We start from the raw sequence: 15800 nt of genomic DNA, 5'->3' as shown, positions 1-15800 counted from the left end.
ACCTTCAAACCCAAAACAACTTTGCTGGAGCTCTAGCATATCCGATGCCATCTAGGAGCTTCAACATACAACTGGATCTCTTTTGTGGATGGGAAGAAACTAAAAACAACTACACAATGGATGTCATCCGCATATTATACCAGCGTGCTAACCTGGAGGAACGAACATGTTGCTTCTCGTCCACCTTGTTACAGACGATATTGAACAGACATATTTGCAAAGCTGCTAGTTGAACAGGTGGCTAGCACAGCTGGCGCAAACCACACCGTGGCCAAACTTACTATACACTAGATACAGTGAAAGTTTTCAAATATGAAACCGAACACGTTTGTCAAAACTGTATGCTTCCAAAACTCGCACTGCCAGCTGGACAACGTAGAGTTTATGTCCTTTTGTTGGTTCATGTTGGTTGGTGTTGTTCATGAACTCCAATACAACAGAAATAAAAATGACATCTCGAAACAGAAGCTTTCACCTGTGATACCGCATAATGCCTCCTGAAAAATATAATTTGTTTACATAAATATGTTTAGCCTTCCTTCGACTAAATAAAACTGTGCTATACACATACACAAACACGCACAAAAAAAAAAAAATGTTAAGGCATGCATATCTACTTCACAAAGCTGCGCAATATACAACTATGGTTCCTACACATCCAGTCCAAGGGAGTGCAGATTGCCCTTCTAAATTCACAAACGCAAGTAATTCGTGGTGGGAGTGCTTTATCTTACATTCTGTGCTCTAGTTCATACCTGGGTAGTAATGTCATTACTGTAATGACATTACAGTAATGAATTACGGTACTTTTTCTGGTAATTTGTAATATAATGCATTACTTTTGACATTGTGTAATTTGTAATGTAATTTAATTACATTTTGGGCAGTAATTTTAATGACATCACTCATTACTTTTTTTTACAAAAGAGTCGAGTCTGTGTTGGCACTTGGCAGAAAGAGAGTTGGCAACTGGTGAGTTACAAGAATTCCACAAGATCGTTACGATTAAGCTCGCAGTAATGACTTTGCAATGTCATTACTTTTTCGTAGTAACTGTAATGTAATTTCATTACATTTCAATTGCTGTAATGAGTAATGTAATTTAATTAAATTCTAGCTGGAGTAATGAGTAATGTAATTTCATTACATTTTAGAAGTAATTTACCCAGGCATGCTCTAGTTAAATTAGTTCTACAAATATGGCACATTTAAGTGTAATACGATAAAAGGCACACACACAGAAGAATCGTCCTGCAGTCATGCTCGGACACATATGTTATTTTTTGTACGGCATGTCATCAAAACAAAAATTTTTCACATATGTAACAACCATGTAGCTCGGCGACTGCAAGATAATTTATAAGTCGCGTTATGACAGAAACACACAAAAACGAACTCCTCCCCCGGCCCCCATGCCGCTGGTCCTGGGTATGCCCGCACACTCATCCTTGTGCACGTAGCGACATGAGATACCGCGTAAGGCCTCGCGTTAACGTAGATATGTTTAGCCTTCCTTTGGCTAAATAAAACTGTGCTATACACACACAAAAAAAAATGGTAAGACACAGATGTATACTTCACGAAGCTGCGCGATATTCAACTATGGTTCATACCAGGGTGTTGAACCGTAACGACGATGAAGCGGTTACGGTCGTTACAAGCTAACGAGTGGCGGGAAATTAAAAAAAGGTGGGCACGTGACATATTGCGCGTGACGTGTACCACGGCCTTCACGTATCGCGCGAAGAGCGCCGTGCACGTGTTTTATCACGTGGCCACCTTTTTAAATTTCCCGCCCGCCTTTTTGAATTTCCCGCCACTCGTTAGCTTGTAACTACCGTAACGACGATGAAGCGATTAAGCCCCCTGAACCGAAAACCGTACCCGAACCGTTATTTTTGCCGGAACCAAACCCGAACCGAAATTTTAGTGACACTGTTGAATCCGAACCGCAGCAAAACCGTAAAAGATAATAGCGGCAACCGGTTTACAACAAAACAGTTCGGAAATAAAAGTCAGCGTAAGAGTTCCTCTCAATCCCCGAACGAAGACACATTGGTATCATCATCACGCGTCCATATAACGGATTTTTGAAATTTTCACCTAGCAGTCAAACGAGGACGTACAGTAAGTATACTTCCAGCGTCTTTTTAATACATTGAAGCGCAGTTGTCCTTGTGAGCGCCACGGCTAGCTCCCCACGCACGCGGTGCGGCGTCTACTCTTCAGAGACGAGGCGCCACGCGGACGAATGAAACAGGGATGGAGTAGGCCAGTTATGTAGCTCTATAGACCCTTTTCAGTACCTCATTCCGTCCGCCATACTTTTGTGTTCGCACGTGCTGGCACCACAATTGATGCTGGTAGCATGCACGCGCCATGCACAAAAGTATGGCTGCCACAAGCAGGGGGAAAGGCTATGCCGTCTGAGACAGTGACGTCAGATGAAAAGAGTCTATAGGATGAATGTGTGATTAAGTAAGCGCCCAACATTTCCCTTTACACGTGAGCAGTAAAAATTAAACAAGTCGGAAGCATGAGAAGTGGAGAAGGAGCGTACGCAGAACGGTGCCTGTTTGATTGGTATTGGTTTGAAAAGTAAATGCAGTTCTACGTATTGGTAGTGCAATTGTGTCGTGACACATTGCCTTTGTGTTGTGGATTAACTAGTACACTGCTGTGAGCTCGGACAGAGTAAGACTGGCAGGCTTATTTTCGACATGCTTCAGTACGGTTTCAGATCGATTCACGCTGCGAATGCAGTGTGCCGGAAAGTACCGTCGTCTATGTAACGCTGTCCATCTTATTAGGCTTCCTTTAAGTGTACGTATCTTGCTGGCAGTGTGCGCGTGAAAAAAGGGATTTTGGGAACAGAAAGTAGCAGGACTACACCGCTTCATCAGCGTGGACTCTATTTGCAATAAGTGTTCATCCATTTCTCCTTTCTATTGCTAAAGGGGGTACCTGACCGCTAAAAACGTCAATGCAGACAGCAGTAAGCTATTAGCCATGCATTTCCTGATAAAAGCAGTTTTATGAAACATATAAAATGGAAACATTGAACCGGTTCGCGAACTGGGTCGATTTTGGGTGTGGCCGAACCGGAACGAAATCAAAGCAATGCGAACCCAAACCGAACCCGTATTTTTTGCGGTTCGACACCCTGGTCCATATACATCCAGTCCAAGGGAGTGCACATTGCTCTTATAAATTTGCAAACGTGATTCGTGGTGGGAGTGATTTACCTTACATTCTGTGCTCTAACTAAATTATTTCTACAAATATGGCACATTTAACTGTAATATGATAAAAGGCACACACACAGAAGCATCGTCTTACAGTCATGCACCAATACATATATTCTTTTCTGTATGGCTTGTCATCAAAAAATTTATCACATGTAACAACCACATGGCCCGGCAACTGCAATACAATATAAGTCATAAGTCGCGTCAAAACAGCACACCCGGTGAATTACTTGAGGTCACGGAAGCTATAAAATAAACAGCGGGAAAATGTCATACCGCATAAAGACTATGGGATTTTGCACAACTGACTTGTACAACAAAAATTTACAACCTCAGTAAATTTTTAAGTAAATCTGCAGACTTTGTGACAAGAGTGCTTGTAATAAATTCAAATAACTCAGGACAAAGGTGCTGATGCCAGGGCTCCCGACTCTCACAATTTCTAGTCAGGGAGTTGGAGGCTTATTAGGAGTTTGTGTCCTTCGTGTGTGTAGCCTGCTTTGGTGAATTCTCATTGGTTACTTGTAGTAAGCACTCCCCTCGGCATGTTCTCTACTCAGCCTTTTGTGGACGGTGAGTTTTAATGAGTATGAGGCGAACCGCTATTCAGTGTAGTGAAAGAATAATCGCGATGCAATCAGTCATTCATAAAAATGTCTCTAGCAATGAACAGTATCGTTTTGATTTTTTTCACCTGTGAAAGTGCTTCTGTTCATAACCCCCACTCGTGTGATAACCGACAAACACCATTCCGGAGCTACAAAAATTTAGAAGTCCAAGTCTGTAAATGGCCAGTAATGAACTTCTTGATGGCAATATTAAATCTAATTCCACGCACTGCACTGCCTAAAACTGTGAATGTGCACATGGCTGCTGAACACGATAATACTACGTTCATGCCATCGGATTTTGGGCTCTTTTAACCGTACAACAGGGTTGTTAAGTAACTTAGTAAAAGTATCTGAGTATGTGTAGATACTTTTTGTGTATCTTGAGGAAATATTAGATGCATTTTCAAACACGCACTTCTAACTGTAACTTAATTACTTTGTTCAGTAACTTGTATCTGTCTTTTTGAGTATTTTTTTAGTAAAAACGGCAAAACACCGTCGCCTAGCAGGAGATGGCGCGAAGGGCGCGCCGACACTAGGGATCCTCCATGCGCTACCAAGCAGTGCAGAGCTCTGTGGAAAGGCTCTTCAGCCTTGGAGGGCTTGTGGGCACTAAGCTGCGTACTCGGATGACGGACAAAAACTTTGAGATGACTGTGCTACTATGTGCGAACAAGAAGTACCAAGTGTGATGAATGCGTAGTGTGAACCAATTGTGCGATTTTCCAACAAGTGTGCGAGTACACGCACTGTTGAGGTGTTGAGGCTGAGGCACTTTATACTTCAGTTGTATGTGTTGTTTGCAGAGCGTAGATAGTGCTGTGCTGCACATTTTTTGCTTGTGTGATGTACTGTATTCATTGTATACATTTCATATAATTTACCCACCAGAATCGCAGCCTCACAGAGTACTAGTCGGGGCATAAGATATTCAGTCCATGGATCTGATGGCCGTGCGTGTGAGATTTTTTGGCAATTAAAATGTTATTATTTGTTGCTCAGTGAGCCAATTTTTGTCCCTGTCTCGGTTACCCCCAGTTTAGGCGTTCCTTTCAATGTTTTACCTGCAATTACATACGATTACCCAAGAAGGGATGTCTCTGTGGCTCTAGAGTGACACCTATTATGAGCCAGAGGCGAAAGATATGGTCTGCGTACAGAATTGCAAAAAGTAACTCCACCCGTACTCGGAGACTTTCCCAAGGTATTTGTAACTGTATCTCAGTATTTTTTCCTGTCAGTAACTCTAACTGTAACTTAATTACTTTTGAAGCTGAGTATCTGTAACTGTAACTTAGTTACTTTTGAAAATAACAAAGACTGTTAAGAGCATCAACTGTTTACTATATACAGGGTGTATGCTATAAAAGGTCAGTCACATTTTCGTGCAAGAAGTGATACCTTCTTGATGCATTACCTCTATCACGAAAAGACTTCCTCTGCCTCAAAGTGAACAATTTATGCTAGAGGAACCTACGAAACGATTGTGGTTACCTAGCACTATGTAACAAAATAAATATGACCATGCAAACTTTCACCTCCATCCATCGGTATTGCGCATAGGAAACACATGAAGACGAAAGTTTCCGTGGCCGTGTTTATCTTATTACGCAGTGAATGGTAACCACAATTTTTTCGTAGGTTTCTCTGGCATAAGCCATTCACTGTATGGCAGCACAAGTCCGTCTCTCAAATAGCTATAGTGTCACGGGCGAAAATGTCACTGACCTTTTATAGCATACACCATTTACATAAAAAACAAGACTTTCGTGCAGTAGGCTGCACTTCTTCAGGTTCCTACAACCTGAAGAAGTGCAGCCTACTGCACAAAAGTCTTGTTTTTTATGTATATAGTAAACAGTTGATGCTCTTAACAGTCTTTGTTATTTTTGATTCTGCATCGCCGGAAACTTGTACATTGTTTTTTCTTCACGTTTTACTTTTGAAAAGTAACTTTAACAACCCTGCCATACAACACAGTAACTACCTGAGGATATTGCACTTACACGCTCAATTAACATTTGAAAATAGATCACAGACACAGAGACTCTAGGTAGGGTGAAAAAACGAAAATAAAATCTGTGGAGCAGTAAAACTTCTCTTCTATGGCAGGGTGTGCCTCTCCAGCCACTGGTACAGTTGATGCACACAGGTCTTTTTCTGTCTCAAGTGCATCACTTTTCTAAAGTTGCACCTTTGCATGACGAGAAGGATCAGCTATGCCACCTGTCACGTCTTTTTAATAGCACTGGATGCGTTAACGAAAACGCTGACGTTACACGGTGCACGAAGTGATGACTTGTACACTTCCCTGTGGCGATTGCAGACATAAACAGTCCTTCACGACCTCTTTTTTGTCATGAATACAAGTCAGGTCACGTTGATTCTAAAAAGCCCTGAGCAATGGGGGTTCCTCAGGACTGTCTCTTCTCCGGTTCAAAGAACGGCGATGCCACTGTCCGACTGTAAGGTGGTGGTGGTGATGCAGGTGCCGGCACTGAACGTTGATCGAACATGTTCACACTTGGGCTGTAAGCTGTTGGATAAGGAGCTTGATACAGAGCAGTCTGTGGAGGATAAGGGGCCGAATAAGGGCTCGGAATAAATCCCGCAGCTAGAGGCTGTGACGGTAAAGGTGGGGGCCTTTGGTGAGGTGTAACGCTGAGAGCCGGGGCACCATGGACGATGACACCAGGGTTTGACTGCAAGAGACAACAACAACAGCATTGTTTTCGATGAAATTAAGGAAATTTTCAAAGGGTGTGCATATATTGAGACTTTCCGAATACCAAGGTGTTTATCTGATTGAAATTCAGAATCGAATATGGAATACCACATTCGTATTCCAAATCAAAGCTATTTTTCTTCCAAACCAAATGTATTTGAAGAGCTCTGACGCTGCAGTCCAAAAACCCGGGAAGTAAGGGTATTAAACAAAGTGAGTGCTGCTTCATATAAGCACTTCTATGTGTCTACAATGGACATATGCTGCATATCTGTGTGTAGGCTGTGCATGTGTTGGGTTTGGTCATACAGGGTGTTTCAATTAAATCCCCAGGCTAATTCACACGGTCTTGCTTGTATGTGGTATCGGACAGATACTAGTAAAAAAGAAAGTTCATCGACTGACGCACCCGTTCGCAAATTAGTTAGCCAGGGGATTTAACTGCAACACCCTGTATAGCTACGTATTCGCTTCGCATTATCTTCAGGTGCATACCTATGTCCCTCGGGTTTAAAACTACTATTCACAGAGCCCTATAAATTCAAATCTAAGCAATATCTCTCCCGGATTGGAGATATATTCGAATACTCTTAGAGTTGCACTCAGTGAGCCCAAAAATGTTAGCAGAGGACATAAAACACACGGAGCTACTTTTGAGTGATCTTCAAATGAAGATCCGTGTGCTTATAGTAGCATGTATGTATGCTGTGTGTGTGCTGGGTTACGTAACTATTTGCTTCAGCTACAGAGCTGTTCACTTCAGATTTGCTTTGTGTACATAACTATTGGTTGTGCCTCATATGCACCAAATGCTCATAACCTCCAAACGCTCAAAACCTCCAAACGCTCATATGCACCGAAAAAAAGTTGGTGCTTTTGAGCGTTTGGTGGAAATGAGCAGGAGGGGAGAACCTGCTCATAAGCACCAAACGTCCAGAACATCCGAATGCTCATATACACCGAAAGGCGGGCGACCAAAAAGGCCGGGTCTTCCTCTCCCGCATTTGGAACAAGGTCAGAGGGTGAGAAAGGTGGAATGAATGGCGATTACCAAGGCCGCTTAATGTGTCAGTTTGAAGTTTATGTAACAGCTTGGTCCTGCTTGTATGTAGCCAGAACGAATAGCGCCTTCTCGTTTATTCATTTCAATTTGAGCTTTATTTTCATAGACATGGAGGCAGCCTAGGACAAAAGACTTGATTCTAGCTCGAAAGGCACTCGGCTCCCAGGGCTGTAGCAACAAAGAGCGTGGTCCCCTCCGAACATATATCCGGGTTCACTTACAGTGCAGAAACTGGAATACGATATTTATATAGGGTTTATATTATGCATACAGGCCTACAGTGAACATTTGCGCAAAACCCTTCTTTCGAGCCTTGTTCTTCGCAAGTTGGTTAATCAATGCGTCATAGTCCAGAGATATGATAATCATGTTTTCGGTTGACTACGAACTCAGAAAGCTTGACATCTCTTATGGTTAATTGAGCGCAGGATATTCTTGATCGGTCAGATTCATTGTGCTGAGACTTCTTTCAGCATCAGCGACAGTAGCTGGTGTGGTCAGAAAATAGAATGCTGACGCAAATGCGAGGATTCAGATATATCTCCTGGAGGCTCTCTTGTATGTGTACGTTAAAAATTGTTTGGCGTCTCTTTGTTTGGCGTCCTCTCTTTTTCTCAATGACACAAAAGGGTATTCCATTATAAGTTCGCTGGCATCGATATCTACCATTTTTACTTCAAAATTTTTGCTGCGATTCTCCAGTTCAAGTTCCCATTGACACTGCCCCAAGTTGTTAGCGTTTTACAGAAATCCAAATAACTTTTACCACTCCACGAGTTGGTCGACAAAACAGAAGATATGGCCTGATCAGCGAGAATAAGAGAGAACTGAGATTTGAATTTTCATTCTGCAGAAAGACGACTCTTCCTTTTATATATATATATATATATATATATATATATATATTTTTTCACTTTTAGGAGAACGTAGCAGACATTGCAGAACTGCTTCATGATCTTGTCGCGTTGTCTGTACTCCGCAAAATAAAGAGAGGAACAGAAAGAACAGACGCAATTTGTACAATACAAGCAGTGCAGCAAATGGAACCGCTTTTATGTTGCTCATTAAATGGCGTGCAGCATTTATTGTTCATTAAGATTAATGTTAATTTAAAAAGCATGTCGAACAATTTCGAACAAATGAGGAGTGTGAATGATAGCACTTGATTGGCTATGATTCGGTTTATCAGATGTCCACAACAACGCTTCTGTATTTTTGGGCGCACGGAGAACCGCGCGGGACCATTTCTTCCGCTACGCAACCAGGGACCAATTTTTCCAGATCGATTTTTTATTGGTTCACTTGGAGTGTTGAACGCCGGCGTTCTAAATGCTGTTATCCTAAGCAACATTTAACTGAGTGTAACCCGTTTGCTCGTAAACACATTCCTCATGCTAACCCACTTTGTCAAATAATAATTGATTTCAAGTATTAAACATTCTTGGCAAATAAATAAAAAATAAATTAATGACATTTTTCAATTATTTATTCCTGTTGGATGTGGATAAATTTTAACAATGTATTATTGTTTCTAACAATCAACTGACCATTGTATAGGAGAAAGAACAGTTTTAGTTTATTTACTTTTCGCCTATGTGCAGGTGAATCTAAATTTAGTTCTTGCAACAGACATGCAACCGAAGAAGTCCTTCGAAACCTAGACAAGATAAGCAGGGCAGCAGATCTTTGTACTTTCTCTATTTTTTCGGATAGCGTGCATGTGTAGTGACCCAGATTGCAGATGCATACACTAAACGAGGTTGAACTAAGGTTTTATATGCTGCTAATTTAATATATTTCGTTGTGCCATGGCGAAATTTCCTTCTTAGCATCCACAGACTTCGAGTGGCTTTCGCGCACATATGGCTATCCCGTTTCAGACCGTTCCCTTTAAATATGTCACCAGCAATGAGAAGGGTGCTCAGAAGAAACAGACTATCGGCTGCTCCCAACCTGGTGCAACTTTCTTCAACATGTGTCCGACTGGTTCGTAAATTACAAACGTCTGCAAGTAACCAGCGGTCTCCCTGCAAAAAAGAAAAAAAAAAGAAAATAAAAAGAAATAATAATAGTAAAAATGAAAAAAAAGCAGAGTACCCTGATTGCCAGCTCCGTATGCTCGAGTCAAAAGTTACAGAAAAAGAGGTGCGGATGACACAGTGCATGCAGTTTTGAACTCCCTTCGAACAAACGGCGTCGATCTACCGGCTTTCGATCAAACGGTTTTCGACCAAGCAGCGTTCGATCAAATGCCTTCGATCAAACGTCATTTGACCAAACGGCGTTCGACCAAATGGGCGGTCACTACGGCGTTCAAACACCCATTGACTCACGATAGATAAAAATAAACTTCCATAAAAATTCGTTCTGACTACATACAAGCAGGACTAAGCTGTTACATAAACTTCAAACTGACACATTAAGCGGCCTTGGTAGTCGCCATTAATTCCACCTTTCTCACCCTATGACCTTGTTCCAAATGCGGGAGAGGAGGGCCCGGCCTTTGTGGTCTCCCGCCTTTCGGTGCATATGAGCATTCGGATGTTCTGGACGTTTGGTGCTTATGAGCACCTTCTCCCCTCCTGCTCACTTCCACCAAACGCTCAAAACCACCAAATTTTTTTCGGTGCATATGAGCGTTTGGAGGTTTTGAGCGTTTGGAGGTTATGAGCACTTGGTGCTTATGAGCTACTACCTAACTATTTGCTTCGTATTTGCTTCAGGTACGGAACAACTAAATCCATATTTGATCCGCTTTTAAGATTACCATGTGCACTGGCCTCAAAGTTTCTTTTCTATAAGCGTACCAATTCTAAAGAACTTACGCGCAGCTGTCTTCTCCTGAAGCAGCGGTAGCAAAGCAAGAAGAGCATGGCCGTCCCTACAATCCATATGAAGATGATAACTGCCTGCTTTCCTATCTCGTACCTTCGCCTTTTGGATATAACTGCAACATAATTTATTTATTAGACATAATACAGCAAAGACATACCCAGGATGCACTAACATTGCCTATACACAGTCAAAGGCGCGTAAAACAGCTTTCAAGAAGTATTACAAGTTATTCGCACTTTCAAGAAAAGGTTTTCACAGAGAGAAAGCAGCTCTGCAAGAAGTTTGTCAGCCATGGCACCAATTTTAAATAAAAACCCAATCTGAGCAGCTTGATTTCTCTTTGCAGTAAGTTTTTCTTTTTGTCTGTTTGATACTCCTCCTCACACAATGAAGACAGCTTTCTTTCATAAACGCAATACACGTCCTAGTCTAGACTCTTACAAACTTACAAACATATACGTATAAAAGTTGCTGGGGCATTCGGAATTAGTGAGCCGAACAATACGCAGCACGTTATATATGGAAGCTTAGGAGCACATACAGGGTGTCCGGTGAGAAAGTGTCATTAAATTTCTAGAAGTAGGTTTTACTTAAGAAAATTATGAAACTACTTGGAATACACACACACAGGCTTTGGCTACAGATTTTTTTCTGTAGATTTCTAAAAAAAAATTGATAGACGCAAAACCGTCACTCGGCCAGGCGTGGTCGATGAAATTTGTGTTTGCAGAACTTTTCGCTCCATCCAGATGCCCTCCCTCCTATGCGAGCAAGGACATAATCACACCTCCCGCCTTTACCAATGTGCATGCCGTCCATTCCCTGCCACTGAGAACGTCGGTTACCGCGGTACTACCCTCGATCGGGTGTGGCTGTTTCCACTTTGTCTCAATAAAGGCAGAGTTACACAAACACAAATCTCATCGACCACGCCCCGCCAAGTGACGGTTTTGCGGCTATCAATGTTTTTTAGAAATCTTCAGAAAAAAACTGATTTCGATTGGGATAGTGTGCTATGGTAATCGGCTTCCGAATTTGTCAAGAAAAACGTTACCTTTGCTTTGCTAATCTTACAGTTCAATTAGCAAAATTAGCTTGATTAATGTGTGACACTACTGCAAACTGCCTCAATCTGCAGCAAAAGTCTCTTTGTGTGTATTCCAAGTAGTTTCATAATTTCCTTAAGTAAAACCTATTTCTAGAAATTCAATGACACTTTCTCACTGGACATCCTATATGTACTGATGCATATGCTTACATTCTGGGTCCCAGTCATTTCTGTGAAAGTCACCGTTGGTGACTGGTCTCCGCCGAACGACAAATATATCTTCGGCAGATGCTTTGTTGAGACAAGCGACAACAAAGAAGAGTAGCACCTCAATACAGCTTGTACAGCTCATACAGGTGTCGAAAGTCATTCCTGAGCAGAAAACGCAGAAGTGAGAATAAACGTCACGGCAGACTGTACGCTGAAGAATATCTCCACCCTGACATATATTTTCGTGGAAGAACGCGACACGGAGGAAAAACTCCACTCATGCTTCTCATAACGAAATGTATACTACATAGTTTCCAACGATCACCGGCAGATTCCGGTGATTTTATTATTTATTTTATTTATTTATGTATTTATTTATTTATTTATTTAAGTCCGTATTACATAACAGAGTGGAGAGAAGCACATAGGTAAAGTACAATAGAAACGCATAACAAAAAGTATTACAAAAAGTGAAAAAGAAATATCAAGTTGATAAAGGAAGAAGACCATGTGTACCATGAGAAGAGCATCAGGCTGTAGTTTAGTAACGCTCCCACAGCGCACGGATAGGCGTAGATTTAGTAGGAGTACGGTAAGGTCATTGTTGCCAGACGACACTTGTGAATACGGACGTCCAGTGCATGTTACCAAATAATATCGGCTTTATGTCATTGTTGCCAGACGACGCACGTGAATACGGACCATACGGACATTAAAAGCAGGCTACGAAATGAATATCTGCTTTTGAAAGGCAGAACAGGGTTATTAGAAGAGTTAAAGCTCCTAGGGCCAACGGTGATGTAAAACAGAAAACTGCTTGCCAAGCAAGAACTTTACTATGAGACATAGGCGTATTTTGAGCGTAGATTTCTGGAATACAGCATTTAATATTGAAATGTGCACAAAAATACTGGAAATCGTTAGCAGAGGCACAAATGAATAAGAGGAAAAGTGATGTTTTACATGGGGAGTCTTAATGACAAAGGTCACATTCTGTACGTTATTCTACGTTGAATGTTCATGCATCACAAATGTCACGTCAAATTACACATACATATATATGTATATATATATGAAATACGTTGGGACTACAATATCCGTTGTGACTAGGTCAGCTGAATACGTAGTCCATGTGCGGAGAGAGCCCATATATATACTTAGCATCCGTCATGACTGAGGTTAGGTTAGGTCTGGCGAATACGTATTCTATGTGTCGAGAGGGCCCATATATACTGTGCATCCGTCGTGACTGAGGTTAGGTTAGGTCTGGCGAATACGTATTCCATGTGTCGAGAGGGCCCATGTATACTGTGCATCCGTTGTGACTGAGGTTAGGTTAGGTCTGGTGAATACGTATTCCATGTGTCGAGAGGGCCCATGTAGACTGTGCCTCCGTCGTGACTGAGGTTAGGTTAGGTCTGGCGAATACGTATTCCATGTGTCGAGAGGGCCCATATATACTGTGCATCCGTCGTGACTGAGGTTAGGTTAGGTCTGGCGAATACGTATTCCATGTGTCGAGAGGGCCCATATATAATGTGCATCCGTCGTGACTGAGGTTAGGTTAGGTCTGGCGAATAAGTATTCCATGTGTCGAGAGGGCCCATATATACTGTGCATCCGTCGTGACTGAGGTTAGGTTAGGTCTGGCGAATACGTATTCCATGTGTTGAGAGGGCCCATGTAGACTGTGCCTCCGTCGTGACTGAGGTTAGGTTAGGTCTGGCGAATACGTATTCCATGTGTCGAGAGGGCCCATATATACTGTGCATCCGTCGTGACTGAGGTTAGGTTAGGTCTGGCGAATACGTATTCCATGTGTCGAGAGGGCCCATATATACTGTTCATCCGTCGTGACTGAGGTTAGGTTAGGTCTGGCGAATACGTATTCCATGTGTCGAGAGGGCCCATCTATACTGTGCATCCGTCGTGACTGAGGTTAGGTTAGGTCTGGCGAATACGTATTCCATGTGTCGAGAGGGCCCATATATACTGTGCATCTGTCGTGACTGAGGTTAGGTTAGGTCTGGCGAATACGTATTCTATGTGCCGAGAGGGCCCATATATACCGTGCATCCGTCGTGACTGAGGTTAGGTTAGGTCTGGCGAATACGTATTCCATGTGTCGAGAGGGCCCATATATACCGTGCGTCCGTTGTGACTGAGGTTAGGTTAGGTCTGGCGAATACGTATTCCATGTGTCGAGAGGGCCGATATATACTGTGCATCCGTTGTGACTGAGGTTAGGTTAGGCCTGTTGAATACGTATTCCATGTGTCGAGAGGGACCATGTAGACTGTGCTTCCGTCGTGACTGGGGTTAGGTTACGTCTGACAGACACGTATTCCATGTGTCGAGAGGGTCCATGTAGACTGTGCTTCCTTCGTGACTGAGGTTAGGTTAGGACTTGCGAATACGTATTCCGTGTGTCGAGAGGGCCCATATATACTGTGCATCCGTCGTGACTGAGGTTAGGTTAGGTCTGGAGGACACGTATTCCATGTGTCGGGAGGGCCCATGTAGACTGCGCGTCCGTCGTGACTGAGGTTAGGTTAGATTAGATCAGCTGAATACATATTCCATGTGTCGAGACGGCCCATGTAGACTGTGCATCCGTCGTGACTGAGGTTAGGTTACATCAGGGGAATATGTATCTCATGTATCGAGAGGGCTCTATGTCATGATTCGGCACCAAACACTGCGAGTGTATCCAGTCGTTTGTGTGTCCTTCAGGATGTGGCCCAACTTGAACAAGTTCGTGTTTGTGGTTTTGGAATCACGCACTTGCGAAGTGTCGTGCTTGCGGTGTTCGGCGACATCGCGAGATTGGTGTTTCATCATGGTTTCTGCCTAATGTTATGCGTTATTTGTAATAAATTTACGTTTTAGTTACATGAAAAAGGTTGAAAAGTCAAAGAATTGAGTTTTATACTTTTGTGTTTCTGTCATATTTTGGTTCCATTGGGATGGTGGCGCTGAAGTAGTGGGATGGGGGTTGGAGATAGATCGCGGTAATTATCCGTTGTCGAAAGAGGTAATTTCGTATTAAAATGCACAAATTTTGCAAATCGGTAACAATTTTTGGCCTGTAAAATAGTAAAATTGCATGTAGAGACCGGACGCATATCGGTTTTCCGTGTTTTTCATGATTTTTGTCTTCGTAGAAGCCGCGGTATCGTTACTAAACTATATCCGAGCATCATATGAACCTGAAGCTGGACTGGAGGAGGGCAGCTTTAAAACCAGCAGGGCCGTGTGTACAAGCAACATGTTCAGGCAAGAGATTCCAGTCACTAATTGTTTTAGGCAAGAATGATTTTAGAAAGGAAGTTGTGTTACAATGGAGTAGCTTAATCTTATGGACGTGGTCCAGACGAGATGAAATGTAGTTAGCAGGGACTAGGAGACGATCGCGAGCGTTTGTGTTGTGATAAATTTTATGGAAGAGGCACAGCCTGGCTATCAACCGTCTTGACGAGAGAAGATCAACCATAGAGGAAGGTGTGTTTCCTTCCTCCATGAGATCAACGTCAAGGTAATTCTTTATACGCGAAACACTTGCGTCTCTAGAATAGTTGGATGTAATGAAGCGCGATTGTCACATGTCCCCGCGCGGTTATTATTCAACATCATTACATCACATGCGTGAGCGACGCGAGCAAATTTACCTGAGGGTGTGCGAAGTATCCGAAAGAGCAGACACCGTTGTGACGGGAGACGTAGGACGTAGGCTTCTTGCTGAGGAAAGACCCCCCTGTCTTCACGTGACGCGATACAATATCCTGTGACGTCTACAAAGATTGCAACGCGCCGGGATGAAATATACAAGACGGATGACGGATGCGCACGGATAACGGACAAAACCCATGAGGAAGGAAACAGAGGAAAGGGCCGTTTCGAACAGCAAGAGCAACACCAACACCGAGGCCGGAGCATCTGCTACCGCTTGCGAGTCGCTTGACGCTCTTCGGTTGGATCTGGACATCGACATATATGAATCGAACTGTAAAATTTGTTTGTGTAGCTGCGTCACCATGCCGACCCAGCGGGGGAATATCTG

The 15800-nt window shown here is 42.7% G+C and overlaps 1 protein-coding gene across 2 annotated transcripts; it reads right to left on the bottom strand.

The window, feature by feature from the left end:
- Nucleotides 1-1489: 1489 nt before the first annotated feature.
- LOC135391162 (protein shisa-5-like) lies at nucleotides 1490-15794 on the bottom strand. Of its 2 annotated transcripts, none has more exons than XM_064621287.1 (4): nucleotides 15409-15794; nucleotides 11741-11902; nucleotides 10473-10594; nucleotides 1490-6561 (listed from the first exon to the last, which is right to left on the bottom strand). In XM_064621287.1, the coding sequence occupies exons 1-4, from the start codon at nucleotides 15674-15676 to the stop codon at nucleotides 6274-6276; spliced, it is 840 nt and encodes a 279-aa protein (XP_064477357.1). In that variant the 5' UTR covers nucleotides 15677-15794; the 3' UTR covers nucleotides 1490-6273. The 2 variants fall into 2 exon arrangements, with proteins under 2 accessions (XP_064477357.1, XP_064477358.1); XM_064621288.1 differs by lacking the exon at nucleotides 15409-15794 and adding an exon at nucleotides 12257-12360.
- Between the last annotated feature and the right edge of the window lie 6 nt (nucleotides 15795-15800).

This window comes from Ornithodoros turicata, chromosome 4 (genome assembly GCF_037126465.1).
Source record: "Ornithodoros turicata isolate Travis chromosome 4, ASM3712646v1, whole genome shotgun sequence".
NCBI classification, from domain to species: Eukaryota; Metazoa; Arthropoda; class Arachnida; order Ixodida; family Argasidae; genus Ornithodoros; species Ornithodoros turicata.
Note: the sequence above shows the minus strand (reverse complement) of the source record. Positions and strands in the feature narration are given on the sequence as shown.